This window comes from Dasypus novemcinctus, chromosome 5 (assembly GCF_030445035.2).
Source record: "Dasypus novemcinctus isolate mDasNov1 chromosome 5, mDasNov1.1.hap2, whole genome shotgun sequence".
Lineage (NCBI taxonomy): Eukaryota > Metazoa > Chordata > Mammalia > Cingulata > Dasypodidae > Dasypus > Dasypus novemcinctus.
Window position 1 is genome coordinate 154,864,387 of NC_080677.1, and position 26,663 is coordinate 154,891,049.

Here is a 26,663-nt window from a genome sequence, read left to right on the forward strand (position 1 = left end):
TAATGACTCTATTGCAGTTACATTAGCTTCACCTGGAATCTCAAGCACTAGAGTTATTTCTTCCTAAGCAGAGTCTGTGAAATGACGGTCAGCGCGGGGCATTTCACTCTTCTCCTTGCACTTCCCCTCACTCTGTGAGGGCAGACATGGCCCCCGGGCCCCACTCGCAAAATGCCCTTCATCCCTCACCAAGTCCATTCCACTGCCTTCAGTGAAATCTTGCTGTAGAAAAAATGAGAAGACAAGAAACACATAAGTTTCTCAGTGTCTCAGTCCCTTTCTCATTGCTCAAACAGCTTAGAAAAGTGGAACCACAAGCAGCGTACAGTTATAGTTGTAGTACTCATTAACGTGATATTTCAATCATTTTCTAATTATTATTTGTGCTTGGTTGTTTTTAGGAAAGTTACTATTCAAGTCCAATCCATCATAATGCAGAATCCTCTGTCAGTCCCGCCGAAAGATCAAGGTAAGATAAGCCATGCTGAGGCACAATGGTAATACATGGGTCATAAAGAGTTGTAACTTTTTCCCCAAAGATTTATTTATCTATTTATTTCTCTCCCCTCTCCCCGCCCCCACCCCAGTTGTCTGTTCTCTGTGTCTCTTTTCTGTGTCTTCTTCTTTGTGAATGTCACTATTTACTGACCATACAGTGACTTGTTTCCTGTAATTAAGAACAAAAATTGTAATTATACGTGAAAGCTGATTTCCTTAGGTAAACTCTAGCATTTCTTACCCGTGCTAAGGCTGCAGCTCCCTGTCTAAGCTGAGTGCTCCAGGAGAGCAGGGCTCTGTTCTCCAGTGCAGCATGTACCCTGTAAGCCCAGCCTGGGAGCTGAGAGCTACTCAGCATCTAAATCCATGCCAGGTGGAATTACAGAGGATTGGCCTTCCTGAGGCAGAATGGGCTGTTTATGTATATATGTATATGTATACCATGCACACGCACACACACGCGTAGAGAGAGAGGATATTTGCTTATACTTTCCTTTGACCTCTTCCTTCCAAGCCCATTTAAAAAGGAGCAGAGAAGAGGGACTATTTCCTGCCTGTAGGAGTTTTAATAAAGAAAATCATGATTTGTTAACAGGAGCTTCCTGGAGCTTTCAGAAAAGCAGTCTACAGGTGGGGTAGAGTCCTTTCTGAATAAAGGATAAGTAAATTCTTTTCACCGTAAGCGATACATGCCAGTGTCTAGGAGAAATCCAGGCCTTTCTCCCATATCCTCGCCAATTCTCTTCCCCAAGGAAGATAAACTTTGATAAGATGATGTCTTCAGTGGCACAAAATTGGGCTGCCTTGGAGGAGGATATAGCTGGTAGTGAAAGGAGGGAATTTGCCCTGAAGGGCCCTTCCGGGGAGCAAACCTTCTCTTTGGTCTACCATGGAGAAGGTGGCATGTGTAACTGTGAAGAGTGAACCTGGTTTGAAACTGAGTTCTATACCTTTGTAACTGAGGGGCATTGCTTAGCCTCTTAAAACCTCAGTTCCCTGAACTTTCAAACGAAGGTAGTAAGTCCTACCCTTGGGGAAGTGATGGAGACAAAAGGAGACCATTCTGGCAATCCCCCAGCATGTTGCTGATGGCATCGGAGGCCCTTACGAGATGAGAGTGACTATCCTCTTAATGGCTGTTGCTAATATCTGGACTCTCCATCCTCAGAGGCCGGTGGAGTGAGAGAGGCACGGCTGCCTCCTGCTCGGAATGCCACCTGGCCTGAGAGGCCGAGCATCATCCATGTGGGGCAAGTAGGCAAGGGCGACCCCTTGGTTGGTTCTCTTCCAGACATCAGGCCAAAGGGACAGTCCTTGAGACACGCAAGATCCATCCCTGCTCCCGAGCCAGAAAGGACATGGGGAGGGGAGGGAGAAAGAAAGAGCGTGCCTTTACTTACGGTGTTCTCCGCATATGGAGGGCACACAGCCTTCTGGAGGTCAGTCATAGCACAGGAGCAGCTGAAGGACTTGGAATGTCAGTGTGCTCGTGGCGTCGCTGTCCTCCTCACGCCAGCCAGGGCCCGCACGACTGCGCACGAGAGGAATGGGCCGCGGGGTCGGGAAGCCAGGCTGCTTTCCCAGAACTGCCCGCCAGCAGCTGCGGGACCTCAGACGAGTTATTTGCCACTGTGCCTTGGTTTCGCTGTTAGTGAAACAGTGATTGCTCCATGATCCTTTTCGGCTCTGAAAGGTAGTGCGTCTGTGGGAGTAACTAAGCCAGGCAGTGCCTGGCCTCCGGCTGATATAGGGAAGTAAGGTGTGCCACCACCGTGCTGGCGGTCAAAACACATCCCGCTGCGCATCAGTCACTGAAGGGTCTTTATGTAAGTCCAGTGAGGGATCACTCAAAGTGCTTAGTCATCTGTCAGCTTCAGCTTTCGGTTTTGCCCTTTCTAGGCAAGTCTTCTGTAAGCAGAAAGTTCTCCTTTTACAGACCTTCTGACCCCTTTCTCAACTGCCATAGCACTTGTATTCTTTAAGCATAGTCTTCAAGTTGCGAGTACTAGTTTTGTTTAATGAGAATAATAAGTAGGATGGGGGTGCTTTGAGACAAAGATACAGTGGGTCCTAATGGCCCCGTTTGACCCCTTTTTGTTAGCTAAATAGGCCCTGTACAACTATTCTTTATTTTCAAACCCTGTTACATTCTGTAACCAGGAAATTTCAGCCATTACTCTCTATCATTATTATTTGGATCCTTTTAAAACTCCTTATTTTTTTGACTCAATAAAATACTTTTAAAATCAATAATTATGGCACATCCTAAAAAATATATTCTGTTTCTTACATAAAGTCTTACAGACACAAATAATTTGGTTTAAGTGAATATGGCAGTTTAGAACTCAAAGTAAGGAACATTCTGGGTGGCTAGTTAATATTCATTCCTTTTAAAAGTTCAGAAAACTTTTTCAACTTATTTTTACTTTAAATATCAGGTCTTTTAGAATGGTCTTACAAATTTTCTATCTTTGGCACAGTTTAAAGCACCCTGGCTTGTAGTGTTTCTCAAATATATATTCAGTCATATTCAAAATGCTTTAAACTCACATTTCAAAAAAAAACATTAGATTTAAATGCTGTGAAAACAATTTTTTTTCCTGAAAGAGCAGGGAGGACAGGTAAAGTGCTCAGTAGTCTGTATGTGAAAATGTTTTAATCATTTTTGTTAATGAAACACCATCCAGAGCTCTAAGGCCTATGAAAGAACAAATTCTCATTTCACTAATATTTATTGAGCAGTCTCTTTGGAGAGAGAATGAGCAGGGGACAAAGGAGGAAAAAGAAAACAAAGGCAAACTAAGCTCTGCTCTGTTGAAGCTCTCTTCCCATTTTTCCTTCTCCTTCTCCCTCGCCTCCCTTTTGTGCCTCCTCATCCCCTACGGTGAAAGGGCACTAAGCTAAGAGCTGGAGGGAAGGCCAAGCCCTGGTGGTTCTGTCCTTCTCTTTATATTCTGTGATCTTGGCTAACTCTACAAGCCTCAGTGCCTTCATCTTTATGGTGGGGATAATAATTCCTACCCTGTTAAGACTCAGATGAGATAAGGCTTATGAATGCACCTTGGAAACTCGAAAAGCACAGTGTAAATTTCAGCAGATTTTGCAGAATGGAAATTATCTTGGGTAACACTTAACTCATATATTAATCCATGTGTGCCAAGTTGATATTATAAATTTCAAGTTAATAAAGTAATAAACGTATTATTTGAAAGTGACTGTAAGTTCTTAGCTCAGTAAAGCTACAGAGATAACTACCCTTGCAAATTCTTGAACCCTTCAGCTCCAACATTTAATATACTCATATAATAGCAAGAACTGCTGTAATTTGATACTGTGTATTTTGTGGTTAACATTTCTTTGTGACCTCACTCTTGAGGAGGAAAAAACTGATTCTGTATATATCACCAGTATATTATGTTTCCAAATAAGTGAACTTCATATGGAAGCATTTTGATCTTAACTAGCAGTGTAAATGCTTGTTCTAGGAGATTTGGTACTATTTTATGCTACAGACAAAGTACAAATTGACGTTTTCAAGCTGGTTTTGGTTAACTCCTTAATGTTTGCAATTGGAACTTTCCGATGCAATAACTTCTGCAAAATACCACTGTGGATGATGAGTATGTTATGCTGTTGACAGAAGTACAAATGGAAAACACACATATACCTATAGAAATGTGCTTGTGGAACAAAATAGAAATGACTTGGGTGGCCTAAAATTTGTCAGGGAGACCTGACACTGGAAATTATTTTCTTATTTTAGGGGCGAAATACTAGAGATGAATATATTCTTATTGATAAATTCAGATTATGCGTATTTTTGTTGTTTGAAACAGCTATGTTTCCATGACTTAAAAAGCAGGCTGCTAATCAGATGATTTACTTGGGTATTATGTATCAATGTCAGTGTGGCCATTTGGCAGCAGAGTCTCAGAAACTCCAATTAACCACGTAAATATATTTCGTAGCATCACATCTCACTCTGTCAGAACCCCTGCTGCCTTTATGCCATTAACATAAATGCAGGTGCAAATAGCATTTATGGACTTTGATAGAAAGCAGTTGGAGGCATTTCACCGTGGGACACAGCACTTTCAGATTGTGTACATCTGTTCAAATAATGTATCCAGCCCCAGTGACATGAGCCCAAGGATTGGAACATCTGCCCCTGAGACCATTTGCCGTCCAGCAGATGCTTACATCTTTATTTATGCAGATGGTTGTGTGATGAGTTGAGCAGGGATAAAAGCAAAGGAGTTTGACAGGGATATTTATGCAAGCCAAAAATATAGGATAGGCACTTTTTGTTTGTAAAATCTGATCCAATAGAAATAGAAATTCATAAATCTAGTAATGTTTTTAATAGAGTAAACATATTGTTCTTGTCTTTCATTGAATTGGCCCCAGAATCCTAAAAACGTTTACAGAAATCCTAACCTCCAACTTACCCTGGAAAGAGCAAATTATGATTATTTTGGCTTTGATAAAATAATTTTAAATGATTTTAAATGCATTTTGTTGAAAAAAAAATTTTTTCCTTAGGAAATAGTGCTCTATCTTTTGAAAAGATTGTATACACAAGAGAATCTTGGGGTGACATTTCTAAAAATTGGGGAGAAATACAAATATCATTAGTTTTAATATAATATAATTTATGAGCTATTCCATGAATATGAATTCAGATTAAATAAACATCTAAAGCTCTATATTTAAGAGTTTTATCAAGCATTTTATTATTTAACATGTGTTCTAGCATTGCCAACTAGATATTTTAAATTTTATATTTTTTATTAGGCTGAGTAGTCTTTTAATACTTTATTTTCAAAACTCTCTCCTATTAATCTGCCATATTATGTTCTCAGGGAAACAAAAGTGATGGAAACAAAACCTTAGCAACAAAAAGTAAAACATTTCCAGGTTTGATTTTCTATTCTCATCCACAAAAACATAGAATCTGTAAAGAAGATAAGACATTTGATTTCTTCTAGTTCAGCAGTTCTCAAACTTTGTGTTTTCAGACCCTTTTACACACTCAAATTATTGAAGACTGTAAAGAGCATCTGTTTATGTAGGTTGTATCTATTGATATTTACTGTAATAGAGATTTTTAAACTGAAAAATGTTAAATTCTATGAATTCACTTAAAAATAGCAAAATTAAGCTCACTACATGTTAATATAAATAATTTTTAATGAAAGTCAGCTATAATTTTCCAAAGCAAAAAAAAAAACGAGAAGAATGGCATTGCTTTATATTATTTGCAAATATCTTTAAAGTTCGGCTTCATTCAAGACAGCCAGAGTCTCATATCTGGTCCTGCATTCAGTGTTTCATAATAGGTTGTTTATGTTGAAGTATTTGAAGAAAATCCAGCTTTTCACAGATAGGTAGTTGGAAAGGGTAGGGGGTGGTATTTATTAGCCTTTTAAGATAATTAGGGTTATTCTTTGATTCTCACCAAAACTCGTCAAGTAGTAACTGCAAGTTTAGTTGCAACATGGAATCTGAAAGAGTACACGCCAATGTAGTTTTTCGGATGCTGTTACATTTGGCCTATCTTACACTTGAGGGAATGTTTGACCTATATGTTTAACAGCATGCATTGATCATTGTCTTTGTTTCCCAGCTGCTTTGGGTTGCCTTAAGCAGTGGGAATTGCCTGGCTCATGATTTTTAGAAGTCCAGAATCCCAGCCTTGGCAAGGCTTGCTTTCTTCCCGAAGACTGGCATTCTGGCGGTGGCTGTGGGCCGTCCTTGGGGTTCCCTGGCTCTCCTTTCTCCTTCGGATTCTCCTGATTTCCTGCTTCCGGCTCCTCCCTGTGGCTTTCTCTATGTTGGGCCTCCACTAATCTGAGCTGACACCCACCCCAGTTCAGTTGGCCACACCTTAATAAAAATAACTGTAACAACGGTCCTATTTACAGTGAGCTCACGTGCTCGGGGACATGGATTACGATTCAGGACCCATCTAAAGTGGGGTATATAACTCAGCCTACCGCAGTCATTTAGAAAGTATTAGTTCACTGAGTTATGCATATCTTTTTAACACGTCATTACATGATGATAAAATCAGCTATCCTTGTCTTTACTATGACTGCCATCTCGTCCGTGGTGTCATTGAGTATTGAGAAGCTTCAGGATCCTGGCAAGTGGAGTCAGGTTTCCAAAATTCTAATTTCCACTTGAAAGCATGATTTTTATCATTGGCAACAAATACCATCAGCTGTTTTCCTTTGAGTGGCAAGCTCCCTTCATTCATTTTTGAGAAAATGCCTGCCAGATACCAAGTCCAAATATGTCCTTGTAACATGATTCAACATATGTTTGTCAGATGTTCTTTCAAACAAAAATGGTGTCCATAAAAAAGCAACTAGTTCAGCTGGCAACTCAGATGATCACACATGTTATTTTTCTCAGTGCTTATACTTCAGTATGCAGCAGAGTGCTCTGTGAGTGCATCCCATTTCATTAGACAGACCTTTACAAAGTCATACACCCAAGGATCAAGACTGCATAAAACTAAAAAATTGTACTGCCACATTGTTGTTTTACTGTGAGAGTGTGGTGGGCAAGATACGACCCCTTGCACAGTTTGGCAAAGGGCATCTTCTGTTATGAAAACAGGGACCTTCCCCCAGGGTTCTGCAGACCATACTTTGAGAATTGCTGACCTAGTCAAACCCTCTCTTCCGAAGGCCAGTGAGGCATATTGTCTTGCTCAGACTCAATCCTGCAATAAGTGGAAGAGCCGAAATCAGACAGACCTCTGTTCTCCATCCTAGACGCAGTGCAATTTGTCTTGTTTTCCCTGAGGAATAGCTTACCCCAATCCCCACCCCACCCCCCCAAATTCCCTAGATCCCAACTGCATACCGCAAAACTGATGTTTTAACAAGTTCACAAAAAGGCTGGACCTGCCTTGTGAAAACTTTAGAAATTCTTCTAGCATTCTCACACCGTTTCGTTCAGTCCTAATGCTCCTCAGTGACCTCAGGTTTTGAATTATAGAAGACCTTATTCATACTTTTTCCTTCATTTTTCTTATTATAAAACCAAGTCTGTGCTTAAAAGTGTCTTTAAATCTATTATGTAATTGCCGCTTTAAAAAAGTTTCATTCTAGGAAGTGGATGTGGCTCGAGTGAGGGAAGTAGATGTGGCTCAAATGATAGGGCTTCTGCTTCCCATATGGGAGGACCCGTATTCGATCCCTGGGGTCTCCTGGTAAAAAAGAAAAAGAGAAAACGTGCCTGTGCGGCGAGCCAGGTGCCTGCATGGTGGAGCCAGTGCCCTCACACAAATGAGTCACCCAGCAAGATGATGACACAACAAAAGAGAAATGAAGCGGAGAGTCAAGGTGAAGCACAGCAGAGACCAAGAACTGAGGTGGTGCAATTGTCAGGGAAACTCTCCACATCAGGGGTCCCTAGGATTGAATCCCGGTGAATCCTAGAGGAGAAAGACGAGAAGAGAAGACAAAAAGAAATCGATTCAGAAGATCATACAGTGAATGGACACAGCAAAAACAGCAGGGTGGGGTGAGGGGGAAAAAACTTCAAAAAACACAGTTTCGTCCTGGTGTAAGCCCCATTTGCTGATGGGAAGCTCTGTAAACTGGGGAAGAGGCCTGGTGGTTGAGCAGCAGGCTGCTAGTTTGCTGCAGAAGGACTCGCTCTACATTTCATTATCCACCTCACCAGCCATCACAGCAGAGCAGGGGTTCTTAATCAGATTTCAGGGGGCCCATGAGCTTGAATTGAAAAATTGAAAAAAATCAACTTATTATCTTTAATTTTCTCTGACCTCTAACTAAAACCCAGCATTCCCCTCACTTATGAACATATGCAATAAATTACAGTATTTTTTATTTCGTATCACATCACAGTTGTTACATATCTCAAAAAATCACTATGCAAATCCATACTTGAAAATTACAGTAGTTGTTAGACCCATCGCTAGTTGAGTGTCATAAAACTATCTGCTGCTGCATTCTGAGAAGGGGTCTGTGATTTTCACCTGACTGGCAGAGGAGTCTGTGGGACAAAAAAGGTTAAGAACCCCTGCACTGGCGGCTGGTGTCTGGAGCAGGAAGGGCCCTCTCTCCTGACTGTCACACTCGCTGATTGGAAAATGTCAGTCCAGAGGATCTTTCCTTTATCAAGAATGGATTACGTGGCACTCCCCAACAGTGGAAGAGACTGGCATCTATTTTTAAACAGATAAATGGCGACACGCCTTCCTAAGTGCAGTGTGTCAGAATGAAGGGACAGCAGCCTTAGTGCCAGGTAGGCCTGGGTCCACAGCCAACTCTCACAGCTTCGTGACCTTGCAGGAGGCTGAGATGCTAACGTGGAGGTGGAAGTGAGATAACGGGAGGCACCCAGCCTGACCCCTGCATGAGGGGCATTTTCCTACTTCTTAATTGAACCTAAGGTTCTAGGGCATTGAGGGAAGACTGGAAGTTGACGAGAAAGATGGGGACTTTATGTACCACCTCCCCGAAAGCTTTCTCAGGAAGGAAAGAAAGGTGGCAGCATGGTTGCTGGAGCCCAGGAACTCTTCGCTGTTAAAATTTGCATCCAGCAAAAGATAAGGAGAAAGTTGGATAAAACCGGTGAGAGATAATAGTTCAATCATTTAGCAAATATGTTCTGTGCCTGCTGTTCCAGGCACTGATATAGGGGCTGAGGTCCTAGCAATGAACAAAGCAAAGCTCGTGCTTCCTGGAGCTTACATTCTAGTGGGAGGAGACAGGTAACAAGCTGGTTGATATACAATGTCATTACAAAGATAAACACCATGAAGCAGAGAAAGAAGAGAGTGAGTGATCCCATGGCGGGGAGGGCTGCTTTTCAGCTGAACCGTCAGGGAAGGCCTTCCTGGGAGGGACCTCAGGTCCCTGAGGCCTGGAGAGAAGTGTGGGGTTCACAACAGGGCGGGGAATACGTCATTTCCTCAGTCTACGATGCACATTGTTTTCATATTTTACCATTTGAGAAGTTGCGGCAGATGAGTTGTGTATTTTAAAGCCATAGTACTTCTCTATTCCTCCCCTCCAAAGAAGGTTTTTAGAAATTTATGTTGTGTGTTACGGTCAAAGAGAGAAGAGTTAACAGGTAGAAGGAGGGATAGTGCGTGAGCGCCCGCTCAGTGACCTCCCTTTTCTCCGTGAGCCAAAGCCAGACGTCACTGGCCAGGGGGAGACCGCAGTGGGGGAGGGGCGATGGCTTCAGAGAGCCATGGGGGGACATGGCCAGCCCCTGAGGGCCCTCGGGGATGTGTTAGGGAACACGGATGGGCTGTGGAGTCAGGAAACATAACCCTCGTGGCACTGCCCAGTGCTCAGGGTAGGAGTGGAGAGCGCAGGTACATGCTGGGAGCACCTATGAAGCCGCCAGCTCCAGGACAGGGAGCATGTCCCCAGCTACACACACACCCAACCACACAGCCTCGAGGCAGGGAAAGGGCACGTGGACCTCATGCTTTCCCATCTCTTGAGAGCAAACAGAGGGAGCCCCTAAATGCTCCCGACCTGTGGTGCCAGGAGGTGGCCCCCTCTACCAGGTCTTATAGTTGTCACCTAAGGACTCTGCGGAATAGCTGGGCAAAACCCAGAGGAAAAGAAATCCCAAGGGGTCCCCACAGCCTTCTAATGCCGAAGATTTTGTTCTTCTTACTAGCCTCGATCATAATCTGAATGCCTTGGCCATACATCAGAATCTGGATAAGTTCGTTAACTCAGATATAGAAAATTCAAGTTAGTCCCACCCCAGTTATGGCACAAATCCCCTACCTCAGTACCAGCCAGCTCGTGGTACTTCATTATCTGTTTCTTTAAATTTTCTTCAAAGTGTCAGTCTTGTGGGTAGTAGGGGACTCCCTTTGTTAAGGGACAAGTGTGCCTCAATGAAAGAACTAAGAGTCAAACCCACCACGCAGCAGAGTTAAGGAGCAGTTATCCACCTAGCAAGGGAATACTTCTCTTGGAAAAGATCCGCAGCTGTCTACCCTTTTGTGCATTTGTACTTACAAATCATGAACCATGTGACATAAAAGCTGAGATACAGAAAAACTTGCAGCAAAAAATGTTATAAATCACGGGGACGAAGATAAATCAGAAGTGAGGATAAAGCATCTGTAAAGCTATAGCAGTGGAACAATTATTCCATTTCTTGAAATGCAATATGCACAATCCCGTATGAATTTCAGTAAACCTTTTGAAATTGCAAGGTAAAAATAAGACTGTCCTTGTAATTCTGGTCGCTTGTCTTTAGTTGTTCTGTTGTTGAAACAGTTAGTCACATACTCGTCAGTTTTTGGCCCAAGGCAAGAACCTTCTACCTACTGCGTGTTTCCTGGTCTGAATGTTCCAAACAACTGCACGGTCTGATGTTGAAACCTTATCTTTTTGTTTATCCCTACCAAGGAAAAGGTCTTCTTCACCAACTGTCATCAAGTTAGTCATCCCAGATACTTGACTGTTCCAACTGCTATTTAAATATAGGATTAATTCATTGGCATTTTAATTTGTCAGTGGCACACAGACTTTTATATTGCCTTTCCTGTGTTTCGTGCTGTGAGACATGTGTTGACGCACTAAAACTCTTTTGCAGGAGAGGTTTCTGTGCTCACTGGTCCTATTGAGAAACAACTGGCTCAGCAAATGTCGGAAAATTCTGGAAAGACAGTGCCCACAGGTATTCCGTAGGGATGATAGTATGTAAAATGAGGTCATTTGCTTTCTTTGCTTTGTAAAAGTTCAGTTATCAAGGTCTTCTGAATTTCAACTCTGTGACTGACCTGAATAGCAATTGTTCTAGTCATACTGACAGTAAGAAGAAGTTTCCATTTATCTTGCTTTGTGTTCTGTTTAAGATCATTTGCTCTTAGTTAAATTTTTGTTCTATTCACCCATGCTTAGATTTGGATAAAGATGTTGACTTGGCTGTTTTGTGATAATGAAACTAATAAAATCATGTGTATACTACAAATACTGCCAAAAAGGTAAACGATTTATGTTCATCCATCTAACTTTTTTAAAGGTAAAAATATCCATATGGTTTTCAACTGTTTTCTATCAGAAGCACTTGAAATCAAAATCAATGTCTCCTGGAAATAAGGGTGTCTACAAGGGACCTAATTAAAATAAGGGGGAAATCATTTAAATTGAGGATTATTAAAATGTATTTTAAATGATAAAGCTTTTTCAAAAGTTTCTTTTCTTTCAAGGCATTAATTATATGGCCCCATATAATTAAAAAAAGAATAATTAGCTTCTTGAATATAAGAAATCACATTGTATTAAATTTTTTTTTCTTTTATTGCCGTTGACATTTTACATAATAGGTTTTTAAATTCTTCCATAAAGGATGCCTCTTTCCTCTTGCTTCATAATAATATATTTACATATCTAATTTTTTAGATTTTATCAACTGTTAGTTCCTTCCTTGATGCCCAGATTTTCTTTCTATACTCAATCTATCCTAAACTTATTTCTTAATTATTTCCTCAACAAAATACTAAAGTCCATAAGGGAAATGTTTTCAAGGTTCTGCCGCCCTGCCCCTCAGTCCTGTTGAGAGCCCCCAGATTTTCCCTCATGAATTGAGAAGTCATAGGGCCACTGCTGCCACCCTGCTCCATGGGTGTAGCCAGAGTCCCTGCTTGGTCTAGCCTCCCTCTAGCCCCATCTTTTACCTGGGCTCACCTGGCCCCAGCTGCACACAAGCACACACCTCAGCCTCGGAAAGGCCTAAGAGGTTAGTGGCTCTCTCCTGGTCCTTAGGTTTGAGGGCAGCAGCAATTAGCATCACCTTCTCTAGGAGCAAAAGCAGGGAGGAGTGCTCCCTTGGAAGGGCTCTTTAAAATGCACATAGGTTAACTCCTAGTCACCCCAATTCTTAACCCATTTAGCACTTTCTCCTCTGGGAGGCAAAAATTGGGAGGCTCCAGTAGATGTTGGGAAAGGTGGAGCCTGGGAGTCAGGGGTGAGAGGTACAAGGGAAAAAAACACTTACAGTTTCTCTGGGAGCATTACTCACAAGTCACAACCATCTCTTCTCCCTTTCCTTCATTTACCTTAAAAGGTAAATGATTTAAAGATCTGGTTTAAAGATCTAGACCTATTTCCATGTGATTAGCATTCAAAACCTGGGCTTTTCTTCCTCACCAAAAATAAATGCCAGGACCTCAAGCCTCTTGGCAAGAGAAAGCAGAGAACTGGCGTCTGCTGAGCCCTGACGAGTGGCACTACCTGGCACCTTGGCAGGTGTTTTTCTCATTTAACCCTGAGGGTGGTGTTTGTGCTGGAGCCTAGTTTGCCCATTTGATGGATAAGAACATCTCGGCTAAGAGGGTAGGTCGTTGCTCAAGCCGTGGGTCCAGAGCCGGGACTCGAAGCCAAATTTGTCCAGCCCCCCAAACACCTGTTGTTTCTCCTAGAAATTGTCCCTCCAGAAGAGCAGGCCATCGCCGGCAGTGGCAGCAGAGCCCTCGGGGTCACGGCCCAGGGACTGAGCCCCAGAGTCACTTACCAGCTTAGGGATCGCTCCAGAGAAAGTGGAGACCACATAACTCCCCACTTGGCTTATGGCGCAGGTTAAACGAGGTCATGCACGTAAAGGTTCTGCTGCTGGAACCTCAGGGTTTCTCGTAAAGGAATTTAAGGGCCCGCCATAGGGGAGGCAAGCAAGAGTTTATTAAGCAAGAAGAAAAAAGTGGAAGTACACACATGAGATACCAGTGCCGGCACAAGGGTGAGACACGAAGGGGAGGGGGGCCCAGGAGGCCTTTTTATTCCTCTCCTCCTCCCTTTCCCCAAGTTAAGGAGGGGAGCTCAGCTGTTTGCTTTCCTGATTGGTGGCCTTTCTGTCCCTTTCTATCTTCACCTCATAGCCTTTAGAGAACCTATGGGGAGGCCTTTCTTTTTGGAATTATCTGGGGCTTTTTCTTTTTCCTGAGGTACTGAGGTTGGGGATTGAACCTAGGACCTCATATGCCAGCGCTCAACCACTGAGCCACACCGGCTTCCCTGAGTTGGTTTTTTCATTTGTTTGCTTATTGTTTTGTCTTTTTGGTTTGTTTTTGGGAGGCACTGGGAGCCGAACCTGGGTCTTCCCATGTGGGAAGCAGGTGCTCAACTGCTTGAGCCACATCCACTCCCCTGTGGCTTCTTTTGAGCCCTGGAGTTTGAAACCAGACCATGTGACCTTGTGAAAATCTTGGCAAATATTTCAGCTATAATGGTTACAGCTTTGTTTTCAAACAGCTTGAAAACGGGTTCCTGGCCGGATCTCGCGGCCCTGTCCTTTCCTAGGTCTCAGCTGTGATGGTTACGGCCTCGTTCTGACCAGCAGCCATCCCTCGTTTCCTATACTAACCTGCCTCAGTTCTGGCCCAGAAAATATTACTCATCATTGGGCTAATGCCTCAGAAACAGTCTTGGTAAGTGCTAGGAACTAAGAAACTCAGGTCCTCAGAAAATGAGAATTCCCTTTCCTGGTAAGCCATGCAGTGAAACTCACTCTTTGGCAAGACAAGTCCCAAAGACTGTGCTGAAGGGAAGGTGCAGGGTATCCCTGGGGCTAGTAGGCGCACAGGGTAGGACCGTCAGGGCATAGTTCCGCAGAGCACCTGGGCCAAGGAGGCTGGACAGAATGAGACTCGGGATACAAGATATCCAGTTGGGAATATGCTTATTTCCTTTGTATAGTCTCGGATTTCCTGAAATTTGCCTCAGAGATAGAATGTGCCTAGGAGGTCTTAGATGCTACCAATACGTAGGCTAGAAAAGATAGTTGGCATTCTGAGTCCTTTGAAACAAAAGAAAGCCTGTGCCTCCTGCCCGCACACCCTACAGTGTACGCCTACAGTTGACACGTGGTAAACGCTTGTTGACTCCTACGTCGCTGGAGATCCAGGACAGTGCCTTGGGGAGAGGATAGGCAAGAGGAAATGTGTTTATAGGTTTTTCAACAGAATTAAGTTGAGCTCCCTTGTGTTAAGAGGCATTTCTTTTACCCCAAACTTCTCCAGGGTGTTACCATATTTGTTTTAACCAGAGAGCATCTTGGGAAGCAGTTTGAACCCCAACTGGAATTTATTATTTGAAAGCCAAGTGGGAGGGAGAACAGGATGCCAACAAATAAAATTGAGAATAGGAGGTTTTGGTTTAATAAAATTGAAACCTAAACAACACCCAGAAGTATTGGCTCTTTAGCGCCTGAGACTTGACAGCACCTTAGCTCTGAGCCTGGATCCGTGGCGCCTGTTCCAAGAGCAGACACTCCTATCTCCCTGCCTACACCCAATGCTGGCCCCACACGGATGGAATCATGGAACTTTGCCCAAACCAGCCAGAGGGACCAGTGGGAACACCTTTGTTCAGAAGCAAGAAAGCAGACCTTGGTTCTCCCGGAGGAAATCAGGAAGTGAGTTGTTTGTAGCTGTCCAGGGAACTGCCCCATGGACGGGTCTCTTAATGCTGACTGCTGCCTGCTGTGTTGGGAAGCAGCTTGGGTGAAGGTGGGTTAGACATTGTTGATGGCGCATCGTTTGGGTCCTGTCTCTAACTTGCAGGCCATATCCATCAGTTCGAGTCCCTTGCTTGCTCTCCAGACAAATACCCACAGGCTCACTGGATCTGTCAGGGTCCTGTGGATAGTTAAGGGGCAAGTCCAGCTGTAAAAATCTGTACCTTCCACTGACTTTACTAATTTTCCTTGAGTTCTCTCTAGTAAGTAAGCTTTAAGAAAGAAAGTATCCTCTCATGTTAATAGAACTTTGGGGTTATGACAAGCCATTTCTATTTCAAATTTTCTTCTTCTTTTTTCCTTCTTAAAATTCAGAGATGATGTTATATTTAGGGGTTAATTATGGCAACTTTGGATAGATTGTTCCCCCTTTGAGGGGAGAATGAAGGAGAGGAGGGCTGTTGCTTCAAATTGTAATGGGACAATTCTCCTTTGTAGGAATTTGGGCCAGTTAAGTTCCTCGAGTCTTATTTTTCCTAATTTGTAAAAGGGGAACAGTAATTCTGATTTGCAGTGTTTGGGTGAGGGATCAATTAAAAGAACTAGCACAGATTCTAGAACATGATAAAGACTCAGCACTTCTTAGTTTCCCTTTAATCCACATAAGATAAATTTTCTACCAACTCCCAATGTCACTTTTCAAAATAGTTATTTTAATGTGCTTAACATATTAAAACAACTCACATTTAAAACCCTATTCTATTTTAAAGAGTTCTCATTGAATAATTGTTCAAAATTAATCTTGCTGGGTGAGCCTTTTTATGTTTTCAGCTAATGAAAGTCCATTTTCAGTCTCTCTTTGAATGTGTTCTGGGTGATTTTGTGGGATTCCCAGAAATTATAAATGCAGATGGAAATTTCTACCTCTTATTACTTAGTGCCCAGTTCTATGAGATCTGTAAATTAGTAGGTGACAGGTAAGGGTTTTTCAGCTCCCACCATCTGTGAAGGGCTTGTAAAGTGGGGTAAACCACTACTGCCGCTCTGTTGCTGAGAATGACTTCCTATAATACTGCCACCTCAATGTTTTAGAGTTTAAAAAACTTACTGGCATTTTCAGCTTCTCTAAGGACCCCTAATATGGAAACTACTTAGGAAAAAAAACTGTACTTACTGGAGCAAAACTGACCTTTATTGCAAATTGCCTTGTTTTATCCTAAAAAGCCAAATGTTCAGAGGAACAATTCTCAGAACTCCGCTCGTCCTTGGGAGGTAATAAGCTCTAATACCTTTTAGTGTTTAACATTGGGAGGTGATTATGCATTGCCTACAGATTACTAGATTACTTCCCTGATCATTTAGAAGTTCTGTCATTAAGTAGGCAAGAAAGATCAGACATGGGAAATTCTCCATGAGTGTATCTAGACACACATTAACCCATCAAAAATTTCTCAAAAGATACCCCTTCTAAGCATCTCTTGTTCCTTTCATTCATTCAGCAAATATTTATTGACCATCTCCTTTGTGCCAGGCACAGAGGGTACTCAGGGGAAATGAAGCATCTACCCCATCCTGACCTCTTTGATCCCCTGGGCCCCTACCCCCAAAGGCCACCACTAATACTAGGCCCTTTTGTTTCCTTTCAGAGATATTCTATGCATATGCAAGAATGTGTACGTATCTCCCCAATGTCTCAATCCCCGTGATAGCATGCTACAAGCCTCCTATCTTGGAGAGTACTCCAAATCAGTCTCCTTTGCTTTTGCTGCTACGTAGTATTCCATCATATGGTTGGATGATTATTTCATTGGCACCTTGTTTGGTGGTAATGCCCTTTTTCAAACTGCCTTGCATTTCTTCAGAAGCATCAGTTTCATTCCCTATCATTTCATCCTGAATGATTCTGGGAAATGGGACTCCACACCCCCTTCCTAGAGAGCCCACCCTTGTAGGTACTTCCTGATCCTGATCGATCCCCGCAAGTGTGAATGCGTTAAATATTCCTAGTGAGGCCTTATCTTTTCACCTCACCCTTTTTTCGGGATTAGCTTCTGATTAATGGTCCTGGACTGACTGATCAGCTTTTCTACTGCTTATCCAGTTCTTTCAATTGCCAAGAACAAGAAGAACCAGCTGAGTTTGGCAGGCTGCTGTTGCAGTACCTGGTCACTGGGGGCCCTGTCATTTCTGGCTGCCCAGGCTGCCCACACAGAACAGTATCCTCACCTGGGGGGACGTGCGAGGTCCTCCGTGGATTTTCCTTTGGCCCTGGACCACAGTCACCTTCTCCTGAAGGCCATCACTCTTCCCAGGGAACCTTCATTTCCACTATAATGTGGAGTCTTTTGAAGAGCGGTTGAAGCATGTTAACTTTAAAGGCCTCCTAATTAGCTCAATCCCTTTCAGTAGGGCTCTATAAGGTATATTTAGTTTTGCTTCTGGAAGCCTTAACTGTCAGAGGGTTGCTTTCTCACACTTGGTTATGAAAAGCAGGAAGCCCCTTCCCTACCCAAGTCCTCAGAGACCTTGGCGGTAACCTTGACGCTAGGAGTTGCTTCAGCTGCACCGTCTGGTCTTCCTTATTCCCGCTCTTCTCGTCCATAGTACCGTTCTCTCCTCTAAGCTGCCGCTTTTTTCCAAGGTGTTCCTCGCTCCTCACTTTAACCCTCTGCTCTGCTCTCTAGTCCTTTTCTTTAAAGCCGTTTCTTCTTCAGAACCGGATTGGTTTTCGACAGTTAGTCTGTACCCAGCAACCTAACGTAGCGTTCTCTTGCCAGTTAGTTGGTCAGGATCGGCCTTGCCTTTCAGCCTCTTGCCTGCTTCTCAGGGGCTTCCCAAGGTGCCAACTCTCTAGTCCCTTCCTGTGGCAGTGAATGCAAAGAAATGGAAAAAATAATGTTCCAGAGGGATAATCTCTTATTTCTTTCTTGATTTTCCAAGTTAGGAAGCTTTAAAATTCCCTTTTAAATCACATGCTTTTCGTTTCTTTACAAAAGGGTCTAGGCTCGATTTCTGTGGTCTTCGTTCCTCTCTCTCCTCACTCTTTCACCACTTACCTATTCGACAAGGATTTGCTGCGTCCCAGCCTCGTGCTGGGACTATTAGGCCCTGAAGACACAGCAGTGGACAAAAGTGTCCTCAGGGGTTCACGTTCCAGGGGAACCTGGAGCTAGGACGGTAGCGCTAGCGAGGGTTCTGGAGAAAAGGAAAACTGGAAAGGGGGTAGGGAGTTCAGAATGGGGGTGCAGTTTTCAATAAGGTGGTCAAGAAAGAGCTAACCGAGAAGAGGACATTTGAGGAGAACCTTGAAGGAAACAGTGGAGCAAGGAGCCAGGGATTTGTCTAAGGGAGGAGCGTCCTGGGCAGTGGGGACAGTGAGGGCCTCCGAGGAGGTGTGTGTCTGACACGGTTAAGGACCAGCACAGGGGCACCGAGGCCAGAGTGGCGTGCTCGAGGACAAAGGTGGCCAGTGGCGCGAGGCCTTCCAGGCCCGACGGAGAGCCAGATAGTGTGAGCAGAGGAGAGAGGCCATGTGTCTCATGCCGTGGTGGATCACTGTCACAACATGTTCCAAGCAGTCATTCAACTGCTAAAGACAAAATCGCCTTTCTGCCAGCTCTTACTGCTGCAAATATTTTCTACTCTTCAATTAGGAGCATGAACTCGATATAAATGACCCAGTGTCTTCTCTTCTCTCCCTTCCCACCCCCAATGACATTATCATTAAGGTAATTTTTTAATACCCCTTGTCTCTAGGTAGCCATAAGCTATCGATCATTTTAAGCAGTCATCTTTCTTTTTTTTTAGGCTTATTCTTCCAACCCTGAATTAATTTATTTTTTTTTTGCAACTTATTTCCATATTTCTTCCAAGAGGATGGGAAGATGAAGCTTAAAATGAAGGACATTTAAGTTGAAAGGCTGCGTTTAGAAAAAAGGGGAAAACCACATGTGAGGAGAAATGTAGCTTGTCCCTTAGAGGACCGTTGTGGAATGATTGACCCGTTTGCCCATGAACCTCAAAGAAAACAGCATGTTACAGGTATCCTTACCTGGTTTTTCTAGTCCACAGTGCTGGTCTTTTTCCTTCTCGACGCTGCTGCAAACTACCATGTGAGATTTGTTTATAATAGCATCTTTTTCTTCACCAAACATTGATTACTTTGTAAAATAAGTTGTCAAAATGAGTTTCAGCCTCATTCCTACAGTGCCGCTTTTGGGTTTATTTAGGGGTAGGTGTCGTTTTTTGCTGAGGGAATTAACTTCCTGCTAAAATTCTGCTAGTTCACTAACTATAGGGTTTAAAATCATGGCTGAGTCTACTTTTTTAAAAAAAATTTGTCTTTTTTCACTGGATTGCTAGCTCTCAAGATAGAAATTGTCTATTCATCGTTGTATTCCTTAAACAAATAGTTCTCCTCTGCAATCTGAAAACTGAAAATTTGACAGGGCACCGAAATTCCTTCAGAGACTATCTAGAAACCATTAGTCCTGCTTGTTATGGATAGTCACATGTTACTGTGGGAGTGGTAATAGGTTTAATAGGTTTAGTTATGCATACCCCCAGATTCTGCTGGCTGTTAGGTCATATTTAGTATACACATCATATCACCTTTCTGAAACCTGCAAATGTAAATTCCAAAACACATCTGGCCCCAGAAAAGGCCCGTGGGCCTGCGATAGCCAGTGCCTGAATGTTGTAGGTGCCTGGCAGACCTAAGTTGAAATGAAGGCTGAGTAAGGAGAATACCCCACCCGGCCTTTGCACCCTGAGGCTTGGGGCACAGACAAGGTGATCCGTCCTCCGAAGCAGGGCATCAGAATGCTGCCCTAATTCTTCTCTCAGAGGAGGGGTGATTGGCCTCAGCCGGGCGAATAAATCCAGGGCGCCTGCAGGGTTAGTCTGTCGGTTAGGATTGTCCCCAAAAGTGGCCTAGAAGATGCTCTGTGCATGCTCCACGTCTCTCTTATGCTCTCTTATCTTTGTCATCTCTTGGTATCTTTTTGTTTTCCTTCAACATTTTTCTGAAAGTGTCACACCAGCCTTTTTAATACTGGTGACTTAATTGCAAACACATAAACAGCTTGAAAGGTGTGAGAAGAAATTCATAAGTCACATGGGGAAACAGCAACAAAGCTGGCATTCAGTGTGGAACCCTCCCCCATGCAAACTGAATTGCACTGCCTGTGTGTCCTGAGGCCGGGCCAGCCGTCAGCGTGATACCAGCAACGTTTGTTTATATACCAAAGATGCTGTGGGAAAAGCCATGCAGCGTGGAATGTGGCCTGGCCCTCACAAGCTTGCGTTTAATAGGGGACTCAAGGCATGGACACGGAATAAATAAAACACATGGCAGGCCTGCCCAAGGGGGCAGAGAGGAGGCCGGGAAGGCGGTGGGCGTGCCCCGGGCCTGGAAGGTTGGGTCGGAATTGGGTAAATGGAGAGCATGGACTGATAGACTAAGAGGACGGCAGAGTCCCAGCTTTTCAGAAGCTCTGTGAGTAATAGCCATGACACAGAGAAAGGGTTAGGGAGACGCTAAGTGGCCTCCAGGTGCTGTGGAAGCACAGGGGAGAGGAGCAGCTCTTCGGGGGGCGGGGGCGCTGGCCTTCACGTCAGAGGACAAGGGGGTTTGCCGAGAAGCGGGGAGAGCGCCCGAGGAATGCGTTGTAGGCAGGATCAGCTGAAGGTGCTTGTTTGCACTCTGGGCAGCTGTGCAGTCACACGCAGTGACCGGCTGGGTTGTGTTGTCATTGCAGGTGAGTCACGCGTCCCTCCTGCAACGGCACAGAGCAGGAAAGGTTTGCAGAGTAAGAGTCAGTTTAGGACCATCGCACCGAAAATCGTGCCCAAAGTCCTGACACCCGCGGTGCTGCCGTGTCACTCCCCGTCGCTGTCTGATCACGTCCACCCGGGACCGTCCAAGCCACTGGTGATGCCGTCCCAGAATTACGCTCTGATGCAGCTCGCCGGCCACGAGGGGACGTTTTCTCTCGTCGCTTTGCCACACGTCGCCTCCACGCAGCCAATCCAGAAACCCAGACTGCCCCTGCCCAGAAACCTGAAGCTGCCTATCCCACGATACCAGCCCCCGAGGAGGAACAAAGGGTCAAGGAAGAAGCCCGTGCGTAGCCCCTCGGAGAGTGACCGCGGCAAACCTGCCACTGCCCAAGCGTGTCCTCAGCCGTCCCCATCCCCACCGGCCCCCTCAGAACTGCCCCAGGAAGCCAGCTCGCCCAAGCACCTGCTCTGCCCAGACCAAGCCCGAGCCAGCACTCGCACAGCCGCCCTTCCCGACGGCGGCGGCCACAGCAACTCGGGGCCTCCACCCAGCGGCAGCCCTGCAGAGCCAGCCACCCCTGCCGCCCCTAGTGCATCTGCACCCGAGGAGCCCCCCGGCGGGCAAGGCCACTCGAGGGCCGCAGGGACAGCGAGCCTCACCTGCAGGAAGGCCCCCGAGAAGCCCGCAGGGGCTGCAGGGAGACCCGAGGGTCCAGTGGCTCTTGCAAAAGCCATGACCGGCGTCTCCCCAGCAGTGGGAGGCGGCGCGGTTCAGTTGCTGTCCTCAGTCCCCCCAGGTAAACTACCCATCTTACCCTACTCGGGAGTGAAGACGACTGGGCTTTGCAAACCTGAGCCAGAGGCGCACGCTGCCCATTCTTCTCTTCCCGGGCCGGGGGCCGACTGTGAGAAGGCGCGATCCCTCACGGAGGGCGTGAGCGTGGCCACCCAGGTGGTGTCGAGGCCAGGCCCCCGCGAGAGCGCCTGTCGCCCGGCTGCCAAACCCGAGCGCAGCCACAGGACCAGACCAGGCGGGGGCGCAGCCAGGAGAAGAGGGAGGAAGCGGAGGGCACCCGAGGAGACCTCCGCGTTCCAGGGGAGGAGGAGGAGGTGCGTGGCCGACAAGTGCCGGGATGGCACCGACAGAGCCGCGAGCGACGCCCACGAGGCCGGGGCCCTGAGGAGATACCGCAGCATTAGGCCCAAGCCCGTGCTCGTCCTGCCAGCGTTGGCGCCCCCGGCCTCTCCGGTCGCCGTGCTGCAGTCCCAGGATGTGTCGTTAACGAGCTCGCTCGCTTCCAAGTACCTCGGCTGTAGGCAGAACGACAGTCCTTCCCCTAAGCCCGGCGCCGGCTTCAGAAATGGCCTTCCGGGCGGTAAGCTGCCTTGGCACCGATGCCACGTCTGTAACCACCCTTTCCAGTGGCAGCAGCACCTCCGGGACCACATGAGCACGCACGCCAACAGGAGGCCCTACGGCTGCTGGCTCTGCCGCAAGGCCTACGTCCGCCCCGGCAGCCTGAGCGCCCACGTGGCACTCCAGCACGGCGAGAACCGGCCCAAGAGGCTCCTGTGCTGTGAATTCTGTGCAAAAGTGTTCGGTCACATCAAAGTCTACTTTGGCCATCTGAAAGAAGTGCACAGGCTTGTCATCAGCACTGAGCCCACCCCCAGCGAGCCCCGGCCCGGGGACGCGCGACCCGAAGGGATCAGAGACCTGGTCGTGCCCGGGACAGAGGGAGCGGCCGCCAGGTGAGTGTTCACGCAGGTGGGAGCCTGGCCGGCAGGTCTGCCTCGACCCCGGGGAGAGGCCAGTGCGCCGTCCTCTTTTTTTTTTCTTTTTTTAACTTTTTTTTTTGTTTTGTTTTTTAATTTATTTTTCTCCCCTTTCCCCCCTGCCCAGTTGTCTGCTTTCTGTGTCCATTTGCTGTGTGTTCTTCTGTGTCCACTAGTATTCTTGTCAGCGGCACGGGGAATTTGTGTCTATTTTTTTGTTGCGTCATCTTGCTGCGTCAGCTCTCTGTGTGTGCGGCACCACTCCTGGGCGGCTCTCCTTACAAGGCACACTCCTTGCGCATGTGACTCCCCTACGCGGGGGACACCCCTGCATGGCACGGCACTCCTTGCGCGCATCAGCACTGCTCGTGGGCCAGCTCATCACATGGGTCAGGAGGCCCTGGGTTTGAACCTGTGTGGTAGGTGGATGCGCTATCTGTTCAACCAAATCTGCTTCCCTGCTTTGTCCTCTTGCATCTCCGGAGTTCGTGTGTCCCTCCCTCAGACGCTGGCTGCGTAGCCCCGGCGTGCTGTGAAGATGGAGCTCGTGGCTCTGGTGTCTGATCAGCCGTGGGTCTCCGACTGCCTTACCCCTGTAGGCCAGGCACAAATGCCACTTTGGGGGGGTGTGCTGAGGGCAGGGGGTTATTTTCGCATCTGATATGGAACAGTAAATGACTGCATGTAGTTCCTGGTAGTCTTTACAGGTACCTTCTCCCCACTCGTGGCTACGGGATGTATATCTACACAGCTTCATTTGCTCCGGTCAGGGCCTGGCCGTGGCGGGGAGTCAGCGTGGGCTGCTGCCGTGACCGTGACACCCAGCCCTCCCCCCGACCCTGTTCTTCCCATCAAGCCAGAAGAACTTTTCCCTTTTACAGGTGTCACCTCCCAGCCTTGTCATTTGAAAGGCTTGCGGGCCGGTGTGAGAGCCGCTGGTAACCCCGAGCGTCCTCCGCTTCTGGGGGGCCAGGAGGGAGTTACTGAAGTTCAATCTCACGGGCGTTTCCCACCCCTCAGGTTCTCTGCCCATCACCCTCGTTGTCCTACTTGTTCTCGCTACGGATTGTACTTTCTGCTCAAGTTTGGCTTCCTTTGTCATCTTCTGAAAAAGAATGGCACCCGTCCTGTTTTCATTTTCTTGCTTTTCTTTAGTTTCTGTTTCTCTTTAGGTGTGTCTGTCCTTTCAGGCATCTGTGCCACACACAGTCACCTCCCTGAAGAAACCTCTCTCCTTCATGGCTCCCTCTTGTCGGCTTTTGATTTCGAGATGAGCCATCCAAGCTGCACGTGGTCAGGGGAGCCCGGCAGGTGGTGTGGGGCTCTCACCTCCTCCAGATGCCCAGCGCTTCAGGCCTGCCACCTGGCTCTCCCCGGCCAGGCACCCCCGGTCGTGTTGGCAGGCTGAGCCAGATGAGCTCCCTGGGGAGATGTGAAGGGCGACGGCCCCTTCCTAAGCAGCCCCGGCGGCCAGAGGAGGCAGCGTTCCTGCCCTGTTGGCCTAAGGCCTCCCGCGCTCCCCTCGTCCCTCCTGCCAGCAGGTGTCCCAGAGCCCTGGAGCGAAGCGCCGCCTCGTGTTCTCCGGCCAGCTCTGACCTAGACTGTCCCCCCTTTCCAGGGAGAGCAAGTCGAGCCCGGAGGACGACCTCTTCCTCAACCAGGCCGACGAAGTCAAGCTGCAGATCCGCTGCGGCCGCTGCCAGGTCACCGCCCCGTCTTTGGCCGAAATAAAGTTCCATTTGCTTTATGCCCACGGAGAGGAAATTCAGGGCCGGCCGCAGGAAGGGCTTTTGTCAGGAAGCAGACGGGCTCAGGAAGACCTGGTCAGACACGCCGCTTCCTACTGGAAAGACTGTCCCGAGAGGAGAAAGCCGGCCAGGCCCGGTGGCCCCGCGGTGGCGGCGGTGGGCGCGGTGCCCAGGGCCAGGAGGCCGCCCGCGCTGCCACCTCCTCGGCAGAGCCCGGCCGAGCCCTTGCAGGGCGTGCCCAGGGAGGAGCCCCCCGGCCTGCACTGCCTGCTGTGCCCGCAGACCCTCGGGAGCCACGCCGAGCTGCTGCTGCACTGGGAGCGCAGGCACAACTGCGAGGAGCCCTCCCGCCTCTGGGCGCTGCTGCACGCCTCGTCCACCCCGGGCGGCGCGGGGCCTGCCGGCGGACCCGAAAAGTGACCGCTCGGCAGGCAGCCTGGCGCGCACGCCACCCTTGTCTCGGAGCTTTGGGCTTTATTTGTGGTGCTCCAGTATTAAACTCAAACCCAGTAGGGTCGGCTGTAATGAACGGAAGTGATTTTTGTACATCGTTTTATTTTCTTAGGAAATGAAAGATGTGGGATGTCGGTGCAGACTTTTCCAACCATATGCAGTCTTATTTTGAAACTCTGCATACTAACTCTTAATGTCCTGGGCTTTATTTTGGAAAAAAAAAAAAGAAAAGATCAGAGTTTGGAGATTGAAATAGAGAGGATCACAGGCTGTTGTTCTTCAAATACAGTTTTCAGTGAAAACGTGTGTGTTTTGCGTGGGTGTCCTTTTCAGAGCTTTTCTGCGTCCGCAGAGTGACAGAGGTGATAAGATTTCCCGGTGGCAAAACCTTTCGTTTTCCAACTTAGTATCAAGTTGGATGGCAAATGTTGGTATTTATTAAATTCTCTCACTTATTTTAATATATTGTAGAACAGCATATTTAATAAGGTTGTCACTATAATTTTAAGTATATGTTTTCAAGATTTAGATCTTTTGGGGAGGGGGGTCTGCTGTTTTCTTAAATGCACATTGTCTTTCAGGGTAACTGTTGGTAAGTCTTATGACTGCAGCATTCTATGTCAAAATAATAAAAATATTTTTAGTACTTGAGCTAATGCAAAAATCTGCTTTCTTGGTAAAGAGTTATTTTCAGGTAGTTTTGGGACCCAGGAAATTTCAGTCCACGTGTCTACGTGTCTCCACTGCTGCTCCCCACTACCTGAAGAGTTGAGAAAGTTGTTGCCAGCTGATCCATTTTAGCTGCACTTCTGCCTTTCAAGCCCAGGTTCTCTCTGAAAGTCAAGAGTAAGTAATTGCCTCTTAAATCCGTGGTAAGGTACCTCAAATCAGAAAAGTTGCCTTTTGAAGTTTCTGACCATCCTGGCTGCAAAACCGTTTTCTTACAAAGAGGAGATTTGAGCATTCATCTAAGAAAAATCTTGGATCTGGATGAAAACACTCTGTACGTAGCCTGCCCTGTTCTTCCAAAGCATGGCCCACGCTTCGCCTTCATATTTTTCTGTGCTTGAGAGTTACTTAACAGAGGAAGAACTCAATTTGTACTGATAAGCTCGTGGGTCTCAAGTCCCCTTTTTTTTTACTGTCTAGTTTTTGTTTGTCTTTTTTTAGGAGGTACTGACCTTGGTACAATTTTGATCTTGACAATATTAAAAAATAAGATCTACCAAGAAAATTACTTGAATTCAAACCATGATACTTGAACTCAGGTAACCCGTCAAGTAACCCCGAGCCTGCGCAGTGCTCAGGTGCTAAGTAGCCGTTCAGGAGTACTGGCCCGGGGCCAGCAGGAGAAGCGGCGGGTCTGCAGCTTGTTTGGAAGCGCAGTGTAGGGGGAGAATGCACCCACCAGCATGTAAAGAAAGCCTGGAGTCCCCACACCTGTGGAGGGGCCTGTGCTCCCTGTTTAACCATGATTTCTCATGTTGAGCCTCTGGAAAGAAGTGTTAGCAGTGGGAGGAGAACAAAAGGGGAAGGGGTGAAGCTCCTGACAGATGCTCTAGCTGGGTGGAGCCCTTCTAGAATGCATCTCAGCCTTCTAGTGTCCTAAGTAAAGTCAGGGCACTCGTGGAGGGAATGGGGTGGGGTCGCTCATCTTTTCAGAAAACTCAGAAGGGAGCCTGCCCTGCAGGGGAACCTCCCCTGGAAGCCTGGGTGCATGTGTTCAGTCGGAATGGAAGCTTCCTTAAGTTGGCAGCTTTAAGATAAGGCGTTCCTGGTACGACTTTGGTGTGAATGGTGGGAAAGGAGGCTCCCTTAGCAGAGGCAGAGAGAAAGGAGGGGGTCGTTTAGCTCAGGCGACTTGTGGAACAGCTCAGGGCCTTCCTGGAGCCTGGTGGAGGGGAAGGCGGGTACCAACCTTTACACTGGGCCCAGAGG

The 26,663-nt window shown here is 46.6% G+C and overlaps 1 protein-coding gene across 4 annotated transcripts in view; it reads left to right on the forward strand.

Annotated features, from left to right (window-relative positions):
• The window catches only part of ZNF438 (zinc finger protein 438), a 204,099-nt gene extending 178,723 nt beyond the window's left edge, over positions 1-25,376 (forward strand). For 2 of the 4 annotated variants that reach the window (XM_071215458.1, XM_058297747.2), the window contains 4 exons: positions 402-469; positions 11,110-11,193; positions 20,727-22,500; positions 24,143-24,832. In XM_071215458.1, coding sequence (XP_071071559.1) covers positions 433-469; positions 11,110-11,193; positions 20,727-22,500; positions 24,143-24,692 — 2,445 coding nt within the window. In that variant the 5' untranslated portion in view covers positions 402-432 and the 3' untranslated portion in view covers positions 24,693-24,832. Of the gene's footprint in view, positions 1-401; positions 470-11,109; positions 11,194-20,726; positions 22,501-24,142 lie in introns of all 4 variants that reach the window. The other 2 variants (XM_058297746.2, XM_058297750.2) reach the window with 2 other exon arrangements.
• The last annotated feature ends 1,287 nt before the right edge of the window (positions 25,377-26,663 follow it).